Source organism: Thamnophis elegans, unplaced genomic scaffold (genome assembly GCF_009769535.1).
Source record: "Thamnophis elegans isolate rThaEle1 unplaced genomic scaffold, rThaEle1.pri scaffold_397_arrow_ctg1, whole genome shotgun sequence".
In the NCBI taxonomy this organism is placed as follows: Eukaryota; Metazoa; Chordata; class Lepidosauria; order Squamata; family Colubridae; genus Thamnophis; species Thamnophis elegans.
This window is the reverse complement of record NW_022473869.1, coordinates 1-21190: the sequence shown is the minus strand read 5'-3', so window position 1 is coordinate 21190 and position 21190 is coordinate 1. Positions and strand designations below refer to the sequence as shown.

The window sequence follows — 21190 nt, the reverse complement described above, 5'->3', positions numbered from 1 at the left end:
CGATAGATAGATAGAGATAGATACATAGATATAGATAGATACATAGATATAGATATAGATAGATACATAGATAGAGATAGATAGATGATAGATAGAGATAGATAGAGATAGATAGAGATAGATAGAGATAGATAGATAGATAGATAGATAGATAGATAGATAGATAGATAGATAGATGATAGATAGAAAGATAGATAGGTAGATAATGATAGAATATGAAAAAAGATGAAAGATAGATAGATAGATAGAGATAGATAGATAGATAGATAGATGATTGATAGATAGATAGATAGATAGATAGATAGATAGATAGATAGATAGATAGATACATACATACATACATACATACATACATACATACATATATATATATATATATATAGATAGATAGATAGATAGATATAGCGATATAGTCAGACTGGGTCGGTTCCGTGCAACCCTCTTTGTTGTTCTATAGAAGGCGCAGGGAGGTCGTGTGTGGTAGTGATGAAGGTCGCAGGCTAGGCAGTGGGGGGTTTGGGAGTTCTAGTCCCCCCTTCATGGCCAAGGGGTGGGTGATCTTTCGCCAGCCCTGGAAATGGCAAAGGAAGGAGGGAGGAGGAATGAATCCGAGAGGAAGGGAGAGACAAAGGATGGGAGGAGGGAGGGAGGAATGCATCAGGGAGGGAGGGTGGAAGGAGTGAAGGAAGGGAGGAAGAAGGGAGGGAGGGAGAGGAAGGAGGAATGAATCAGAGAGGGAGAAAGGAAGGAGAAGGAAGGAATAGACAAGAGGAAGGACAAAGGGAAGAAAGGAAATAGGAAGGGAGGGAGGGGGAGGGAGGGAGAGGAAGAAGGAAGGAATCAGAGAGGAAGGAAGGGGGAGGAAGGAATAAACAAGGGGAAGGACAAGAGGGAGGAAAGGAAATAGGAAGGAAGGAAGGGGGAAAGAAAGGAAGGAGGGAGGGAGAGAGGAAGAGGAATGAATCACAGAGGAAAGAAGGGGGAAGGAAGGAAGCACTAGACCAGAGGAAGGACAGAACAGAAAGGACAAGTGGGAGGAAAGGAAATAGGAAGGAAGGAAGGAAGGAAGGAAGGAAGGAAGGAAGGAAGGAAGGAAGGAAGGAAGGAAGGAAGGAAGGAAGGAAGGAGCAGCCAGGTACTTCCTACAGAGAGGGCTCACCTCACTATAGTGACCCATTGTTGTATTGGCAATGTTGTAAGTGTAGAGCAGAGAAGCCGAAATGCCTTAAAAGCCCAGCTTCTCTCTCTCTCTCTCTCTCTCTCTCTCTCTCTCTCTCTCTCTCTCTCTCTCTCCCTCTCCCTCTCCCTCTCTCTCCCTCCCTCCCTCCCTCTCTCTCTCTCACACACACAGTCTTTTCCCATCAGCCTTGCACCAACAGCCAGAAACCTTACAATCAGAATAGAGCTGGAAGCGACCTCAGAGGTCTTCTAGTCCAACACCCCCCCCTGCTTCAAGCAGGAGACCCCCCCCCCCCCACAGCCATTTCGGACCAATGGGCTGTCTAATCTCTCCTCCAAACCCTCCAGCGATGGAGCCCCCTCCCTCCCCCACAAGCTTCTGGTGGCCAGCTGTTCCACCGGCTAACGGTCCTTCCATCCCATCCCGGAAATTTCCTCCTTCGTTCCAGAGACGGATCACCTGTCGATTCAGTCTTGGTCTCACCTGGGGTTTGTTTTTTGGCCTGCAGGTGGACGAATACGACGTGCCCTGCGAGCAGGATCTGGGACCCATCGTGCTGATCCGCCTTCACAAGGAGCCCTACCTGTTCTTCCCTAAGGACAATTGGTTCTGTAGTTACGTCACGGTGAAGGCGCCCCACGGCGAGACCTACCACTTCCCCTCCTACCAGTGGCTGGAGGGCTACTGTTCCCTCACCCTGCGCGAAGGGACAGGTAGGACCCTTTTCGACCCCTCCTCCCCTCCCCCACGCGCACCTGGGAGGGAGGGGAGCCGGCCCTTCGTCCCCCAGACCTGGTTGGGGTGGGTGGGTCGGTCGCTCTACAGAGGGGTCTTCAAGATACGGCTGAAGAAGGCATGGCCTAGGGGGTTAAGGTGCTCGCCTCGACCCCAGGAGACGGGGAGTTCTAGTTCGGAACTTAGCCATAAAAGCCAGCTAAATGACTTTGGGCCAATCACCAGGAGAGGGTGAATTCTAGTTCCGCCTTAGCTATAAAAGCCGGATAGGTAAATTTGGGCCAATCACCAGGAGACGGGGAGTTCTAGTTCGGAACTTAGCCATAAAAGCCAGCTAAATGACTTTGGGCCATTCACCGGGAGAGGGTGAATTCTAGTTCCGCCTTAGCTATAAAAGCCGGATAGGTAAATTTGGGCCAATCACCAGGAGACGGGGAGTTCTAGTTCGGAACTTAGCCATAAAAGCCAGCTAAATGACTTTGGGCCATTCACCGGGAGAGGGTGAATTCTAGTTCCACCTTAGCTATAAAAGCCAGATAGGTAAATTTGGGCCAATCACCAGGAGACGGGGAGTTCTAGTTCGGAACTTAGCCATAAAAGCCAGCTAAATGACTTTGGGCCATTCACCGGGAGAGGGTGAATTCTAGTTCCGCCTTAGCTATAAAAGCCGGATAGGTAAATTTGGGCCAATCACCAGGAGACGGGGAGTTCTAGTTCGGAACTTAGCCATAAAAGCCAGCTAAATGACTTTGGGCCATTCACCGGGAGAGGGTGAATTCTAGTTCCACCTTAGCTATAAAAGCCGGATAGGTAAATTTGGGCCAATCACCAGGAGACGGGGAGTTGTAGTGCGGAACTTAGCCATAAAAGCCAGCTAAATGACTTTGGGCCAATCACCGGGAGAGGGTGAATTCTAGTTCCGCCTTAGCTATAAAAGCCAGATAGGTAAATTTGGGCCAATCACCAGGAGACGGGGAGTTCTAGTTCGGAACTTAGCCATAAAAGCCAGCTAAATGACTTTGGGCCAATCACCGGGAGAGGGTGAATTCTAGTTCCGCCTTAGCTATAAAAGCCAGATAGGTAAATTTGGGCCAATCACCAGGAGACGGGGAGTTCTAGTTCGGAACTTAGCCATAAAAGCCAGCTAAATGACTTTGGGCCAATCACCGGGAGAGGGTGAATTCTAGTTCCGCCTTAGCTATAAAAGCCGGATAGGTAAATTTGGGCCAATCACCAGGAGACGGGGAGTTCTAGTGCGGAACTTAGCCATAAAAGCCAGCTAAATGACTTTGGGCCAATCACCGGGAGAGGGTGAATTCTAGTTCCGCCTTAGCTATAAAAGCCGGATAGGTAAATTTGGGCCAATCACCAGGAGACGGGGAGTTCTAGTTCGGAACTTAGCCATAAAAGCCAGCTAAATGACTTTGGGCCATTCACCGGGAGAGGGTGAATTCTAGTTCCGCCTTAGCTATAAAATCTGGATAGGTAAATTTGGGCCAATCACCAGGAGATGGGGAGTTCTAGTTCTGCTTTAGGCATGAAAGCCAGCTGGGCGATTCTGGGCCAGCCACCAGGCGATAGTGAGGTCTAGTTTGACCTTAGGCATGGAAGCCGGCTGTGTGACTTTAGCCAATCACTAGGAGACAGGGAGTTCTAGTTCCACCTTAGGTATGAAAGCCAGCTGGGCAAGTCTGGGCCAGCCACCAGGCGATAGTGAGTTCTAGTTTGACCTTAGGCATGGAAACCGGCTGTGTGACTTTAGCCAATCGCTAGGAGGCAGGGAGTTCTAGTTCCACCTTAGGCATGAAAGCCAGCTGGGCAAGTCTGGGCCAATCACCCGGAGATGGTGAGTTCTAGTCCCACCTTAGTCACGAAAGCCTGCCAGGTGACTTTGGGCCTCTCAGCCCAACCCGCCTCGCAGGGTTGTCGTCGTGGGGAAAATGGGAGGAGGAAAAAGCATCCGATGAAGCCCCCCCAGATGCATGGGATTGCAATAACCAGCCTCCCCAGCGCCCTTGCTGGCTGGGGATTATGGCTATACCCAGTACCTCCGGAGGGTCAGGCCGGAGATGCGCGGGATAAAAAAATCCGGGATTTAGCAAACTGGTGAAACGGTGCCTCTGAGCATGCGAAGAGTTTCCAGCACTCCACAGCCGCCTCGGTTCATGAGGCTGGGACCCATGGGCAGGAAGGCACCCCCTGTTTTGCGTGGGGAGGGGGGCAGCTTCTCCACTCTGACCCCCCACCCTCAACCGGCTTTCGGGTCGCTTTTCCCGCAGCCAAAACGGTGGAAGACGATACGGGGAACCCCGCCCTGCTGCAGCATCGCAAGAAAGAGCTGGCCAATCGGCAGGAGAGCTACTGGTGAGCAAGGCGACCCCCCCTCGCCCCTTCTCTCTGTGGGACCATCCCCAAAAAAACCTGCCCCCCCTGAACCCCAAAAGTCGAGGGCTCGGAAGAAGCACCGCGAAAGTGGGATTCTGAGGAGGGGAGGAGGAGTTGCTACTCACTGGCCTCAACTGCTAGGTTTCTACATGCAGGGAGCATGCCGAGGGCTTCCAATTCAATTCCCCCCCCCTGCCCTTGGAGGCTGGATTAGGAGATACACACACACACACACACACACACACACAAATACACACAGACAACAACCCTGGCTCTCCTCCTCCGCCTGGATGATCTTTGCACAAGCGTGAGCGGACAGAATGGTGGGGTGGGTGGGTAGGGGGGTTGCATTTGTGTCTGTGCGTGTTTGTGTGTCTGTATCTGCATGTCGGTGTGGGTGTGCATCTGTTTGTGTGGGTCTGTGTGTGCGTTTTTGTGCGTCTGCACCTGTGTGTTTGCCGTGGGTTTGTGCGTGCGTGTTTTGTGTGCCTGTATCTGGGTCTGTAGGTGTGTTTGTGTGTCTGTATCTGTATGTCTCTCTGTGTGGGTCTGTTTGTGGGTTTGTGTGTGTGTGTGTGTGTGTGTGTGTAACTGTATCTGGGTCTGTAGGTGTGTTTGTGGGACTGTATCTGTGGGCCTACGTCTTTTTGTGTGGGTCTTCTGAATGTGTGTATCTGTATCTGTCTGTCTGTGTGGGTCTGTTTGTGGGTTTGTGTGTGTGTGTGTGTGTGTAACTGTATCTGGGTCTGTAGGTGTATTTGTGGGTCTGTATCTGTGGTCCTACGTCTTTTTGTGTGGGTCTTCTGAGTGTGTGTTTGTGTATCTGTATTTGTATGTCTGTCTGTGTGGGTCTGTTTGTGGGTTTGTGTGTGTGTGTGTTTGGGTAACTGTATCTGGGTCTGTAGGTGTGTTTGTGGGTCTGTATCTGCATCTGTGGATCTGTCTGTTTTGTGTGGGTCTGTGTGTGTGTTTGTGTATTTGTTTGTGTGTGTCTCTTGTGTATTTGTTTGTGTGGGTCTGTATCTGGGCCTATAGGTGTGTTTGTGGGTCTGTGTGTTTTTGTGTGGGTCTGTGCGTTTGTTTGTCTGTCTCTGTATATCTGTGTCTTTGTGTGTGCTTATTTGTCGATGTGTCGATGCTTCTCTCTGTGTGTGTATGTTTGTGTATGTCTCTTTGTGGGTTTGTGTGGGTTTGTGTGTGTGTGTTTGTGGGTCTGTATCTGTATGACTGTGTTTGTGGGTCTGTCTGTGGTTTTGTGTGGGTTTGTGTGTGTCGGTTTGTGGGTCTGTATCTGGGCCTGTAGGTGTGTTTGTGGGTCAGTGTGTTTTTGTGTGGGTCTTTTTGTTTGTTTGTGTGTTTGCATCTGTGGCCCTGTATGCCTGTGTGTCTTTGTGTGTGCTTATTTGTATGTGTCGATGCTTCTCTCTGTGTGTGTTTGTGGGCCTCTCTCTCTGAGTCTGTATATTTCTGTGTGCGCCTGTTTGTCTGTGTGGATGTGTGTCTTCCTGCTTGTGTGTTTGTGTGTCTGTTCACAAAGGGGAATGGTGAACTCACAACTGTAGCTGAGCACCAACATTAACACACAAAAAGTGTGCGGGTTGGGGAAGAACGAGACGCTCGATTCACCTCCAACAAGAACCTTCGCTCCTCTTGTATCCTGTAGCCAGGAGTTCTCTAGTCTCTTTTGTCTGTGCTTTGTGTGGGTTGTGTGTGTTTGTCGGTTAAAAAACAACAACCATCTTTGCGTCTGGATGTTTCTCGCCACAGCTGGAAGAAGTACGCCCCGGGCTGGCCGAGGTGCGTCGACGCCCACACCACGGAGGACCTGCACTCGAATTCTAAGTATTCCCTCAGCAAAACCACCGTCTTTGCCGTCCGAACTCTCAAATCGTGAGTAAACGGACGGTTGGAGGTTCTGGGCTCGATGCCAACTGGGGGAGAAAAAGACGTCGGAATCACGGGAGGCTGTTGGGGAAGATGGTTTAATGGCGGACAGGATCCCACGGCTTGAGCTTGTCTTCTGATTGGTTGCCATGCCTTAATCCCATCGCCCTGGAGCAGAAGGGTGGGAAGCAATGGTGGGTTTCAAAAAAAATTTGGAACCTCTTCTGTAGGTGTGGCCTGCTTTCCGGGTCCACTGGTGGGACCTCTTCTAACAGGTTCGGTAGATTCGACGAACCGGTTCTACCGAACCGGCACGAACCAGTTCTGCCGAACCGGCGCGAACCAGTTCTGCCGAACCGGCGCGAACCAGTTCTGCCGAACCGGCGCGAACCAGTTCTGCCGAACCGGTGCGAACCGGTAGGAACCCACCTCTGAATCCACCCATCTCAAAATTGTTGCAAAACCCTGATTCGACAGACCGAGCGGCGTATGTCTGCGACGGTCTTAACCACGAATCAAAGTTGACAGAAATCATGCTTTCTCTGCGTTCTCTGTTCCAGCCAAATCCGCGCCAATAACCCAGAATTATTGCGATTGGATGATCCGCAGAAAGTATCCAAAAACAGGGGTAAATTGAACATTAGCGTTCGTCCTGGACTTACAACCACGGCCTCAGTGACGGTTAGAAGTTGCAATGGCCTTGAAAAAAGAGACTTAGGATCCTTCCTCACACTTAAGACCGTTGCCACGATACCCCTGGTTACGTAGAATGAAATTCAGGCATGTGGCAACAAGATCGTATTGATGACATCTCCCCATGGTCCCCTTTTGCGACCTTCTGACGGACCAAGTCAACGGGGGAAGCCCGATTCACTTAACAACCGTGTTCCTCACTTAATAGCAAAGATTCACATTTAGAAACTACCGAACTGGTGCGAACCGGTAGGAACCCACCTCTGGTGGGATGTTATGTTATGTAGAATAGACTGGCTCAGGCCCTTGAAGGGCCCATTGACACAAAGGTGGCGGCTATTAAGAGTGAGTCTGTTTCCTACCGTACTTCTCGGTGTAGAAGACGCACCTTTTCCCCTCAGAAAAGAGGCGGAAAATCTGGGTGGGTCTTATACACTGAACGCAGCATTTTTGGCCCCCCGAAACCCCTCCGGCCATTTTGGGAGGTCTGCAGAGCACAAAACCTTTTTCTTTTTAATTTAATTAACCACATTTAATTAACCACATTTATATGCCGCCCAATTCCGAAGGACTCCGGGCGGCTTACAAAAATAAAGAGAGAGAGAGAAAAAAGATACGTAACGAACACATAACGAAAGAAAACGGTTTAAAATAGCAACACCTCTTACATTCATTCTAATTAATTTGCCTCTTCAAAACCTTGGTGCATCTTATACTCCGGTGCGTCTTATACTCCGAAAAATACAGTACCTAAAAAAAACCCGTGTTCCTCAATTTCTTATCCATATATCTTATCCTTTTCCATATTTCCCAGGATATTTTGTTTTTTCTAGGAGAAGGATGGGTTTTTTTTTAAAAAACTTCCTACAGGACGTTACAGGTCAGGAATCCGGGTTTTTAGCTTCAGATGGAGGGCGCTGGAAGGGACCCTGGAGGTCATCTAGACCAACCCTCTGCTCCAGAAGGAGAGCCAAGAGCCTTCCAGACAAATGGCTGTCTAGTTTTTTAATCTTAAAAAAAAAACACCTCCAGTTATCAGCGTTCCCGCAACTTCTAGTGGCAGGCCGTTCCTCTGGTTAATTATTCTAGAATGTCAGCATTCTCCACGTAAAACAGAGAGGATAAAACATATGTGGGAAACTCATATGTGGGTCCTGATTGGGAGATGCACCTTGAGGGCATCTAGTCTGACCCGCCGCCAAGGGCCCGGGTTCAGAAACCAAGATCACGAAGGGAATTTCTCACCACCTCGAAGGAAAACTGTCATTTCAATGAAATAATAATAATATAAGGTGACAGTTCAAGGGAGGGCCGGCGTGGTGACGTTCGGCCTTAGCAACTTGGAAGGCATGCGGACATCAACTCCAACAATCCTTGCTGCCAGCTGACCTTTGACCCTGTCCTTCCTCGCAGGGAGATTGAACTGAGGCTGAAGGGCTTCTCGAACCTGGTGGAATCCTGGGAGAGTCTGGATGATCTCCGCAAAATCTTTTGGTTTCACAAAACTCCCGTCACAGGTGGGTCTTCCCCCCCCCCCCGCTCCTTTGGCCAAGCAGTCCAGGAACAGATGGGAGACAGATGGAGGGAGCCATGATAGACAGACAGACAGACAGACAGACAGACAGACAGTATGGAGAGATAGCGGAGGGAGAGAGGGAGGGAGGGAGAGATACAATAGATAGATAGATAGATGATAGATAGATAGATAGATGATAGATGATAGATAGATAGATAGATAGATAGAGATATTTTATATATATATATATGTATGTATGTATGTATGTATGTATGCATGCATGCATGTATGTATGTATGTATGTATGTAGATATATGAGAGAGATATGATAGATAGAGATGATAAAAAGATAGATAAATGATAGATAGACAGATATAGACAGGCAGACAGACAGAGATAGATGGATAGAGGGATGGAGGGATGGATGGAGGGTGGGAGGGAGAAGGAGCGATAGATATAGAGATGATATAGATAGATAGATAGATAGATAGATAGATAGATAGATAGATAGATAGATAGAGATAGATAGATAGATAGAGAGAGATATATATGATTAGATAGATCATTAGATAGATAGAGAGAGAGAGAGAGAGAGAGAGAGAGAGAGAGATGATTAGATAGATGATTAGATAGATAGATAGATAGATAGATAGAGATAGATAGATAGATAGATAGATAGATAGAGAGAGAGAGATATATGATTAGATAGATCATTAGATAGATAGATAGATAGATAGATAGATAGATAGATAGATAGATAGATAGATATGATTAGATAGATGATTAGATAGATAGATAGATAGATAGAGATAGATAGATAGATAGATAGAGAGAGATATATATGATTAGATAGATCATTAGATAGATAGATAGATAGATAGATAGAGAGAGAGAGAGAGAGAGAGAGATGATTAGATAGATGATTAGATAGATAGATATAGATAGATAGATAGATAGATAGATAGATAGATAGAGAGAGAGAGAGAGATGATTAGATAGATGATTAGATAGATAGATAGATAGATAGATAGATAGATAGATATAGATAGATAGATAGATAGATAGAGAGAGAGATATATGATTAGATAGATCATTAGATAGATAGATAGAGAGAGAGAGAGAGAGAGAGAGAGAGAGATGATTAGATAGATGATTAGATAGATAGATATAGATAGATAGATAGATAGATAGAGAGAGAGAGAGAGAGAGAGAGATGATTAGATAGATGATTAGATAGATAGATAGATAGATAGATAGAGATAGATAGATAGATAGATAGAGAGAGAGATATATGATTAGATAGATCATTAGATAGATAGATAGATAGAGAGATAGAGAGAGAGAGAGAGAGAGAGAGAGAGAGAGAGAGAGAGAGATGATTAGATAGATGATTAGATAGATATAGATAGATAGATAGATAGATAGATAGATAGATAGATAGATAGATAGATAGATAGGCAGGCAGGCAGGCAGGCAGGCAGGCAGGCAGGCAGGCAGGCAGGCAGGCAGGCAGGTAGATATACAAGAGAGAGATATGATAGATATAGAAAGATAGATAAATGATAGATAGATATATCACACACACACAGAGAGAAAGAGAGACAGAGAGAGACAGAGAGATAGATAGATAGATAGAGAGAGGGGGGGAAGGAGGGAGGGAGAGAGAGAGGATGGATGGATGGATGGATGGATGATAAATAGCTATAAACAAGAGAGAGAGACAAATGGTTTTTCCTCCTCCTCTAGTCCCAATATTTATTTAGCCTTCTGGAATGATTCCTGCAGAATAGAAAAGAAAAGAAAGAGAGGAAGACAATTGTTTCTCCTCCACTCCTCCGTCTATACTTTTATGCACTTCCATCGTGCTTTCAATTGTTCTCCTTTTCCATTGTTCTCCTTTTCTCCTAAATCCCCAAATGCCCCAATATTGTCCTTTAGTTTATGTTTCTCTCTCTCTCTCACTCACTACATCACTTGTTCAATTGTGTTGTGGGTGGGATAGAACTCTGATAAATCAATACAATAAATTATTTCTGGAAGGAAAACATGAAAAGGACGCTTGGATATTTTTTATTCCCTTTGGATATTACAAGAATATCCACCCCCCCCCTGCCAGATTTACAGATTTGGTAGATGGTTGGATGGATGGATGGATAGATAGATTGATGGATGGATGGATGGAGAGATAAATAGATTGATAGATTGATGGATGGATAGATGGATAGAGAGATAGAGAGAGTGTTATGATGGAGGGATGGATAGATAGATAGATTGATGGATGGATGGATGGATGGATGGATGGAGAGAGAGAGAGAAAGATATGATGGGTGGATGGAGATATATAAAGATGATGGGTGGGTGGGTGGATGGATGGAGAAATAAATAGATTGATGGATGGATAGAGAAGAGAGAGAGAGAGATGATGGGTGGATAGAGATATATAAAGATGATGGGTTTGTGGGTGGATGGGTGGATGGAGAGATAAATAGATTGATGGATGGATGGATAGAGAGATGAGAAGGATATATGATTAATGGAGAGAGATATAAAGATGATGGGTGGGTGGATGGATGGATGAATGAATGGAGAGATAGATTGATGGATGGATGGATGAACTGGTCGTGTCGGTGGTAGGAGACTCCTCCCACCTGCCCAGACCTCATCACAGGCGCTCTGCGCATGCACAGAAGCCCCACGCTCCCAGTTCCGATCCGGTAGCCAAAGTAAGAGGATGTCATGCCTGCTGTGCACCCTGGAGGTGTGATCACCGTGTTGTCTCCTGTCCTACCCTTCCCTTCCCTTTCTTCCCTTCTGAAATGCCTCCGTGTTTAGCCGTAGCAAAGAGGCCCTCTCAGCCTTCTCTCAGAAGCCTTTCTGTAAATCCAGAGTACGTCATGGACCACTGGATGGATGATGACTTCTTCGGGTACCAGTTCCTCAACGGGGTCAACCCCGTCCTGCTCCGGAAATGCACCAAGATCCCCCCGAACCTCCCGGTGACGGACGAGATGGTGTCTGGAAGCTTGGGGAAGTCCACTCTTGAAGAAGAACTGAAGGTAACTTTCGGGAGACCCCAGGAATCTCTATTTAGCAGATGACAGAGGGAGAGAGCTGGAAGGGACCCTGGAGGCCATCTAGCCCAACCCCGCGACTCCCGCCCATTTCCGACAGAGGGCAGTCCAGACTCTTCTTGAAAGCTTCTAGTGATGAAGCGGCCATAAATTCTGAATAGAAGAAGAATAACAGATTAAGTCTAAGCAGTATCTCTCTCTTCCTTCTTCTCCATTTTACTCTCTTCCTCCCATCCTCGCTTTTCTGTTTCTCCTTGCATGGTAGAAACCAAATACACGTTCTTCCTGCATGGTAGAAGCCAAATACACGTTCTTCCTGCATGGTAGAAGCCAAAACACATTCTTCTTGCACGGTAGAAACCAAATACACGTTCTTCCTGCATGGTAGAAGCCAAATACACATTCTTCCTGCATGGTAGAAGCCAAATACACATTCTTCCTGCATGGTAGAAGCCAAAACACATTCTTCCTGCATGGTAGAAGCCAAATACACATTCTTCCTGCATGGTAGGAGCCAAGACACATTTTTCCTGCATGGTAGAAGCCAAAACACATTCTTCCTGCATGGTAGAAGCCAAAACACATTCTTCTTGCATGGTAGAAGCCAAATACACGTTCTTCCTGCATGGTAGAAGCCAAATACATGTTCTTCCTGCATGGTAGAAGCCAAATATACGTTCTTCCTGCATGGTAGAAGCCAAATATACGTTCTTCCTGCATGGTAGAAGCCAAAACACATTCTTCCTGCATGGTAGAAGCCAAAACACATTCTTCCTGCATGGTAGAAGCCAAATACACGTTCTTTTTGCATGGTAGAAGCCAAATATACGTTCTTCCTGCATGGTAGAAGCCAAAACACATTCTTCTTGCATGGTAGAAGCTAAACACACGTTCTTCAGTGCTATTCCCACTTTCTAAAATGGGAACAACACTGGATCAGTCTCCTCTGATGGTTGCGAAGAGAAGAAGACCTGAATCCTTCAGGTCCCAAGTGGGAAATCTGGGTTTTCCAGAATTGGAGACCTATGTTGAATTCACACCCATCTTCCTTCATCTCTTTCTCTCCTACCCAGAAGGGGAACCTCTTCATTGCTGACTACAAGATCCTGGAGGACATCCCGACCTCCAAACTGAACGGGAAGCACCAGTATCTCGCAGCCCCAATTTGCCTGTTGCACCTCAATTCGGAGCAACAGATGATGCCGATAGCTATCCAGGTAACAGTGTTGATCAGTGTTTGTCACGCTTGGTCCCTCAAAGATGGGTAGAGATAGGTGGACTTCAACTCCCAGAACCCCATGATTAAAATAGGTGAACTTCAACTCCCAGAGTCCCATGCTTAAGATTAGGTGGACCTAATTCCCAGAATCCCATGTTTAAGATAGGTGGACTTCAACTCCCAGAGTCCCATGCTTAAGATAGGTGGACCTAATTCCCAGAATCCCATGTTTAAGATAGGTGGACTTAAATTCCATATTTAAGATAGGTGGACTTCAACTCCCAGAGTCCCATGGTCCAGATAGGTGGACTTCAACACCCAGAATCCCATGTTTAAGATAGGGGGACTTAAATTCCATGTTTAAGATAGGTGGACTTCAACTCCCAGAGTCCCATGGTCCAGATAGGTGGACTTCAACTCCTAGAATTCCATGCTTAACATAGGTAGACTTCAAAAAAATTCCTTGTTTAAGATAGGTGGACTTCAACTCCCAGAATCCCATGCTTAAGATAGGTGGACTTCAACTCCCAGAATCCCATGCTTAAGATAGGTGGACCTAATTCCCAGAACCTCATGTTTAAGATAGGTGGAGTTAAATTCCATGTTTAAGATAGGTGGACTTCAACTCCCAGAATCCCATGCTTAAGATAGGTGGACCTAATTCCCAGAACCTCATGTTTAAGATAGGTGGAGTTAAATTCCATGTTTAAGATAGGTGGACTTCAACTCCCAGAATCCCATGCTTAAGATAGGTGGACCTAATTCCCAGAACCCCATGATTAAGATAGGTGGACTTAAATTCCATGTTTAAGATAGGTGGACCTCAACTCCTAGAACTCCATGCTTAACATAGATAGACTTCAAAAAAATCCATGTTTAAGATAGGTGGACTTCAACTCCCAGAATCCCATGCTTAAGATAGGTGGACCTAATTCCCAGAACCCCATGTTTAAGATAGGCAGACTTAAATTCCATGTTTAAGATAGGTGGACTTCAACTCCCAGAATCCCATGCTTAAGATAGGTGGACTTCAACTCCCAGAGTCCCATGGTCCAGATAGGTGGTCTTCCACTCCTAGAACTCCATGCTTAACATAGGTAGACTTCAAAAAATCCCATGTTTAAGGTAGGTGGACTTCATCTCCCAGAGTTCCATGCTTAAGGACTGTGGGGTCCTTGGTGCTCTCTGAGCGTGACTGTTTCCTTGCAGCCATTTCATGACCCAACTACGTAACAACATCAGTAGTAGAAGGCGGTAGGGTTTGCTCTCTGTCTAGAGGCCATTGGAAACCGCTTGGGCCCAAGGAGCTGCCGAAGGAGGCCCGAGCTTCTGCTGAAACCCGCTTTCTCCTTCCCGTCTCCTAGCTGAGCCAGACCCACAGCATGGAGAGCCCCATCTTCCTGCCCACCGACCGTAAATGGGACTGGACCTTAGCCAAGATCTGGGTGCGAATGGCCAACTTCCACGTCCACGAAGTCATCACCCACCTCCTGGAGGCCCATTTCCACTGCGAGGTCTACGCCATGGCTACCCTCCGGCAGCTCCCCATGTGTCACCCTATTTACAAGGTAATTGTCTGGAGAGTAGGGCGGGGGGATGTCCGTGTGTCCCAGTGCTGGGTCTTGACCCTTGGGTGACTGTCGAGGGGGGCTCCCAGAGATCATCTGGAGAGAGATCTTTGGGGGACGGAGAGACACGTTGAGAGAGCTAATGTCTTGGGTTGGCTTCGGAAGATGGGTTGGTGGCCTTCGAGATCAACCTGGGGAGATGACATGGGGGATTTGGGGAAGCCGGGGACGATGGGGTCTCCCAGCTAGGTTGACCTTATAAACATAGTTTGGGAGGGGGGGGTCTAGATCAGTTTTTTTAAACGTGGCCCCTTTAAGAGGGGGAACTTCAAACTCCCAGAATCCCCCAAATAATATTCCATGGTGAAGTCTAAGCAGTATCTCTTCCTTCTTCCCTCCCTTCCTTCCTATTTCCTTTCCTCCCTCTTGTCCTTTCTCTTCTGTCCTTCCTCTTGTCTATTCCTTCCTTCTTTCCTTCCCTCCCTCCCACCTTCCCTTCTTCTCTATTTTCCTCCTTTCTTCCCATGCTCCCATCTCTCTCTTTTCTTCTTCCCTCCTCACTCCCTTCTTCTCCATTTTCCTCTCTTCCTCCCCTCCCTTCTCTGTTTCTCCTTCCTTCCCTCCCTTGCTCCCTTCCTTCTCCTCCATTTTCCTCTCTTCCTCCCTTCCCTTCTCTGTTTCTCCTTCCTTCCCTCCTTCTTTCCTATTTCCGCCCTCCCTCCCTCTCTTCCTCCTTTCTTTCTTTCTTTCTTTCTTTCTTTCTTTCTTTTTCTTTCTTTCTCTTTTCTTTTCTTCCCTTTCTCTCATCCTCCCAATTATCTCTCCTTCCTTACTCCCTCCCACCTTCCTTCCTTCTTCTCCATTTCCCTCTCTTCCTCCTCTCCCTTCTTTGTTTCTCCTTTCTTCCCTCCTTCTTTCCTATTTTCCTCCCTTCCTCCTTTCTTTCTTTCTTTCTTTCTTTTTCTTTCCTTTTTCTTTTCTTTTCTTCCTCTCATCCTCCCAATTATCTCTCCTTCCTTCCTCCCTCCCCCCTTCCTTCTTCTCCATTTTCCTCTCTTCCTCCCCTCCCTTCTCTCTCCTTCCTTCCTTCTTTCCTATTTTCCTCCCTCCCTCCCTCCCTCCCTCCTTTCTTTCTTTCTTTCATTCTTTCTTTCTTTTTTCTTTCTTTCTTTTCTTCTTTTTCTTTCCTTCCTTCCTCTTTTTAATCTCTTTCCTTCTTTTTTTTTCTATTGTCCTCCTTCCTCTCTTCTATCTGTCTCTGCCTTCCTTCATTCCTTCCTTTCTTTCTTCCTCCCTCCCTTCGTCCTTCTCTTCTCATCTCGTCTCTTCCCTTCCCTTCCCTTCCCTTTTTTTCTTCATTTCAGCTCTTGATACCCCATACCCGTTACACCCTCCATATTAATACGCTTGCTCGGACCGATCTCATCCAGCCCGGTGGGCTCTTCGATAAGGTAAGAAATCTTCCAAAATGGGGAGCCATTTTGACAACCGGAAGTTTGGCCCTGCGCATCCTACCTCACATGTTCAGCCAGAGACCACAACTTCACACACACACACACCTTCTCGATCCTGTCAAACCCATCACCCTTTCCTTTTACCGAGTCTCATTTTGCCCGTTTGAAATACGGAATATAGTATTTGAAAGAGACACCTATAACAATAGAAAAATAAAGGGAGGGGAGAAGGAAGGAGAGGAGAGGAGAAAGGAAGTAGAGAAAGGAGGGAAGAAGGAAGGGAAAGGAGAGGGGGATGGAAGGGAGAGAAAGAGAAGGAGAGATAGTAGTAAAGGAAGAGGAAGAGTGGAGGAGAGGTAAGGGAAGAAGAAAGAGATAAGGAAAGGTGGTTGGAAGGGAGAGAAAGAGAAGGAGAGGAGGGAAGAAGAGAGAGAAAGAGAAGGAGAGATAGTAGTAAAGGAAGAGGAAGAGTGGAGGAGAGGTAAGGGAAGAAGAAAGAGATAAGGAAAGGTGGTTGGAAGGGAGAGAAAGAGAAGGAGAGGAGGGAAGAAGAGAGAGAAAGAGAAGGAGAGATAGTAGTAAAGGAAGAGGAAGAGTGGAGGAGAGGTAAGGGAAGAAGAAAGAGATAAGGAAAGGTGGTTGGAAGGGAGAGAAAGAGAAGGAGAGGAGGGAGGGAGGGAGAAAAAGAGAAGGAGAGAGGGTAGGAAGGGGAAGAGAGAGGGTAAGAGTAGGGGAGAGGTAAGGGAAGAAGGAAGGAGAAGGAGAGGAGGAAGGAAGTAGAGAAAGGGAAGAAGGAAGGGAAAGGGGAGGGGGATGGAAGGGAGAGAAAAAGAAGGAGAGATAGTAGGAAGGGAAGAGGAAGAGTGGAGGAGAGGCAAGGGAAGAAGAAAGAGGCAAGGAGAGGAGGGCGGAAGGGAAAGAAAGAGAAGGAGAGAGGGTAGGAAGGGGAAGAGAGAGAGCAGGAGTAGGGAAGAGGTAAGGGAAGAAGGAAGGAGAAGGAGAGGAGGAAGGAAGTAGAGAAGGGAGGGAAGAAGGAAGGGAAAGTAGAGGAAGGGTGGAAGGGAGAGAAAGAGAAGGAGAGGAGGGAGGAAGGGAGAAAAAGAGAAGGAGAGAGGTTAGGAAGGGGAAGAGAGAGAGCAGGAGTAGGGAAGAGGTAAGGGAAGAAGGAAGGAGAAGGAGTGGAGGAAGGAAGTAGAGAAGGGAGGGAAGAAGAAAGAGGTAAGGAGAGGAGGGCGGAAGGGAAAGAAAGAGAAGGAGAGAGGGTAGGAAGGGGAAGAGAGAGAGAAGGAGTAGGGAAGAGGTAAGGGAAGAAGGAAGGAGAAGGAGTGGAGGAAGGAAGTAGAGAAGGGAGGGAAGAAGGAAGGGAAAGTAGAGGAGGGTGGAAGGGAGAGAAAGAGAAGGAGAGGAGGGATGAAGGGAGAAAAAGAGAAGGAGAGAGGGTAGGAAAAGGAAGAGAGAGGGTAAGAGTAGGGGAGAGGTGAGGGAAGAAAGAAGGGGAAGGAGAGGAGGAAGGAAGGAAGTAGAGAGGGAAGGAAGAGAGAAAAGAAAAGAAAGAGAAAACTCTACTCAACTCTACTAAGAGTAGTTGGTGATGTAGAAGGAGACGAGAGCTGGGTTTTCTAACGCAGGGATCTCCAACCTTGGCAACTTAGTGGACTTCGACTCCCAGGATTCCCCAGCCGACTGAGGAATTCTGGGAGTTGAAGTCCGCACGTCTGAAAAGCTGCCATGTTTGGAGATCCCCCAGATCAAGGACATAGCCGACGATTTAGAAGATCTCCACAGAACTCTAGAACGACACATTGGGAAACCAACCACCAATCTCTGGTCAGATGTTCTCCTCCGTCTTCCTCCATGGATGAGTTCCTTGGGTTTCTATCCCTAGTGCTGAAGGATCCCATCTTGAGCTCCTCATGGGAGGACAGGAGGACTCAGGAGGTCGTTCCCAGGTCAACTGGCCCCACTGATGAGTCCACCTCAGGATCTCCTGGAAGAGAAGGTTGTGGCCTGCCAACGGCCAGCAGATTCGGACAGTGAGGAGGTTGGGGAGGAAGATGGGCCAGTCCTGGAGTCTGGGGAAGGCTCTGATGAGGGCTCTGCGTCGGAGGCAGAGAGCAGGCCAGAGCCGTAGGCCAGTTATCAGCTGCCTTCAGAGTCAGACGTCGGTGAGGCAGAAGAACAGCTGGAGCCTGTTCCCAGTGTGCGCATGCACAGAGTGGCCAGACGAAGGGAACAGCTAAAGAACAGGGGTCGACTTGGGAATAAGGCCACAGGTGGACGGTGAATGGCCCCTCCCACAGGGAATAAAAGAGGAGCGAAAGGGGAGTGGAGCTTGCAGGAGTTCGCTTCATTGATTCGGGACTCTCCGAGACTCCTGGCCAAGTTCTGCAGTTCTCGGCCTGGCCGATCTCCAAGCCAGATGAGGTCTGTGACCGTAAATCCTCCCTCGAAAGGCTTTGCTGGATGGGAAGGAGCAGAATTCACAGTCAATTCATAAAAAGGGGTTTTTGTTGGGACTTCCTGCTCTTGGGAAGCCTCGGTGAGAACAGAGAATTCACTTCACACGTGGCACCTGGGTTGACCTCAAATCTGCCTTTCTCCAGGCTTCAGCCACGGGCCGGGATGGCATGCTGAAGCTACTTGCCAAAGGGGTGGAAGTCTCCAACTACACCTCCCTCTGCCTCCCCGATGATCTTGAAGAGAGAGGCGTCTCCTCCTTACCCAACTTCTACTACCGGGACGATGGGATGAAGATCTGGGCCGCCATCGAGAAGTGAGTGAACTTTGGATAGCTGTGTTCTTTTTTCCCCCCCTTCATATTTTATTTACAATACGATAGCAGAGTTGGAAGGGACCTTGGAGGTCTTCTAGTCCAACCCCCTGTCTAGGCAGGAAACCCTATACCGTTCCAGACAAATGGCTATCCAACATCTTCTTAAAGACTTCCAGTGTTTGGGCATTCACAACTTCTGGAGACAATTTCTGTTCCACTGATTCATTGTTCTCACTGTCAGGAAATTCCTCCTCGGTTCTAAGTTGCTTCTCTCCTTGATTAGTTTCCACCCATTGCTTCTTGTTCTGCCCTCAGGTGCCTTGGAGAATAGCTTGACTCCCTCTTCTTTGGGGCAACCCCTGAGATATTGGAAGACTGCTATAATGTCTCCCCTAAGCCTTCATTTCATTAAACTAGACATCCCCAGTTCCTGCAACCGTTCTTCCTATGTTTTAGCCTCCAGTCCCCTAATCCTAATCCAGGAGAAGAAGGAAGGGAAAGGAGGAAGGAAGGAAGGAGAGAAGGGAGGGAGGGAGAAAAGGAAAGGAGAAGAAGGTGGTGTCAAAATAGGCGAGGGATGGTAAACGAAACAACCCGAATGGAATATTACAATTCTATCAACGGAATGACAAATGTATTAGAATTATGAATGTAAAATAAAAAGAATAATAATTATTTGAATGTATATATAGAGAACAAAAAATCAAAAAAACTTTATTTTTTTTAAAAAAGAACCTCCATTAGACATTTAGGGTCAAGAAGGATTCTCCACGAATTCTCAATTTTTGGAACGCTCTGCCAGATGCCTCCTTCGGGATTGTTGAGTCTGGTGGACCTCCCCTTCCTCTGGGAGGTCTCCCTTCTCTTTGCAAGTTCAGAAGATCAGTAGCTGGACACCTCCAAGGTCCAAAGTGGCGTGGATACATCTGTCCATTTTCTGTTTTCTGGGCTGCGGTCATAACTCCAAGGACCTGTGTGATTTGTTGTTAGTTGTGAAGTTGTGTCCGACCCATCATGGCCCATGGACCACGTTCCTCCAGGGCCTTCCTTCCCATCCCCCAAAGTCCATTTAAGTTCATGCCGGCTGCTTCAGTGACTCCATCCAGCCACCCTCCTTCAATGTCATCTCCTTCTTCTTTTGGCCTCCATCGTTCCCAGCATGAGGCTCTTCTCCAGGGAGTCCTTCTTCCTTCTCCTCAGGTGGCCAAAGTCTTTGAGTTCCCTCTTCAGGATCTGGCCTTCTAAAGAGCAGTCGGGGTTGATCTCCTCTAGGACTGACCAATTGGATGGCCTTGCAGTCCAAGGGACTCAATGCAGGAATCTTCTTCTCCAGCACCCGAGTTCAAAGGCCTCCATTCTTTGGCCTTCAGCCTTCCTTATGGTCCAACCTTCACAGCCATCCATGGCAACTGGGAATAACCATAAACCTTGACTAGATACACTTGTGTTGGCAGGGTGATGTCTCTGCTTTTTAGTCCGCTGTCTAGATTTCCCATCGCTTTCCTCCCCAGGGGCAAGAAATCTTTTGGTTTCTTGGCTGCCGTCCCCATCTGCGGTGATCTTGGAGCCCAGGGAAATGAAATCGGTCACTCCCTCCATTTCTTCCTTCATCGATTTGCCAGGAATGGAGAGGACCGGATGCCACGAATAACCAATAACTCCTATTTTGCTCCTGTCAATTTCAGATTTGTCTCCGGCATTGTTGAATTCTACTACAAATCCGACGGCGCCGTGAAAGAGGATCCCGAACTCCAAGCCTGGATCCATGAGATCTTCACGGAAGCTTTCTTGAGTCGGGAATCTTCAGGTAACGTTTGCTCACCAGCCCTCACCATCCTTGGTCTTTCTCTCTGAATCCCTCAGCTCGAAGATTGAATCTCCATAAGAGGGAAACCAGTTTCCCTCACAGTTCTTTGGTCGGTTCCGCAAAGGAACATTCTGGAACCCGGTTTCCGGAATGTTCCTTTGCTGAACCGACCAAAGAACTGTTGGGAAGAAGGTGCACCATCGAAAGTGGATGGTCCTCATCCTCATTTAACGATCCCATAATCCCTTACGGGGTGGAATCTGAGCAACTGAATGGAGGTAAGCAGAGGGTTTCGTGGCCGGATGCCAGTCCTGGTCGCCAATACGGAGTTTTGTATTGATGCTCCTAGTGCTTTCCGCGAAAAGGAAGAAGACCTCGGCTTGACTATCTTTGTGGTCGGTCCACCAGAGATCGGTGCTTCCCTTCTTTCCACCCACATTCCTGGTTTTCTAGAGAAGTGGAAATTACATGGACAAACCCAACCCTTGGTTGGACTTGTCTCAGAACAGGACATATGGTCCACTATGCCTGAAGTTCTCAGCGATGGAGATGTTACAGGACATTATGTCCCCACGTGTTGTGAGATTTCCATGCTATCACCTCAGAGGGAAGGGAATTAACTCTTTTGTACATGGTGTGGTGTGGATTTTCATCTACCTTGATCTTCAGGAACTGGTCACTGCAGGGTTGGCGACCCAGCAGATGTAGGCCTCCAGTTGTTACTTGAACCCCATGGAGCAATGAATGATCCTCAACCTCGGTAACTTTGAAGAGATGTGGACTTCCAGCTCCCAGAATTCCCCATCCGGCTGGGGAATTCTGGGAGTTGAGGTCCACACCTCTTCAATTTACTGGTGTTGAGGAACACTTCCGTAGAGTACTACCCTGGTTATATATGTTTGATG

At 47.5% G+C, this 21190-nt stretch overlaps 1 protein-coding gene across 1 annotated transcript; it reads left to right on the top strand.

Moving 5' to 3' along the window:
- Window positions 1-1529: 1529 nt before the first annotated feature.
- Window positions 1530-20285, top strand: LOC116523524 (hydroperoxide isomerase ALOXE3-like; the record flags this gene model as incomplete). The annotated part of the gene is made up of 10 exons (XM_032238637.1): window positions 1530-1893; window positions 4195-4279; window positions 6068-6190; window positions 8291-8394; window positions 11280-11449; window positions 12538-12681; window positions 14048-14251; window positions 15616-15702; window positions 18309-18478; window positions 20164-20285. Coding segments are annotated over exons 1-10 (1573 nt in total), but the record flags the coding sequence as incomplete, so codon positions are not given.
- Window positions 20286-21190: the final 905 nt, after the last annotated feature.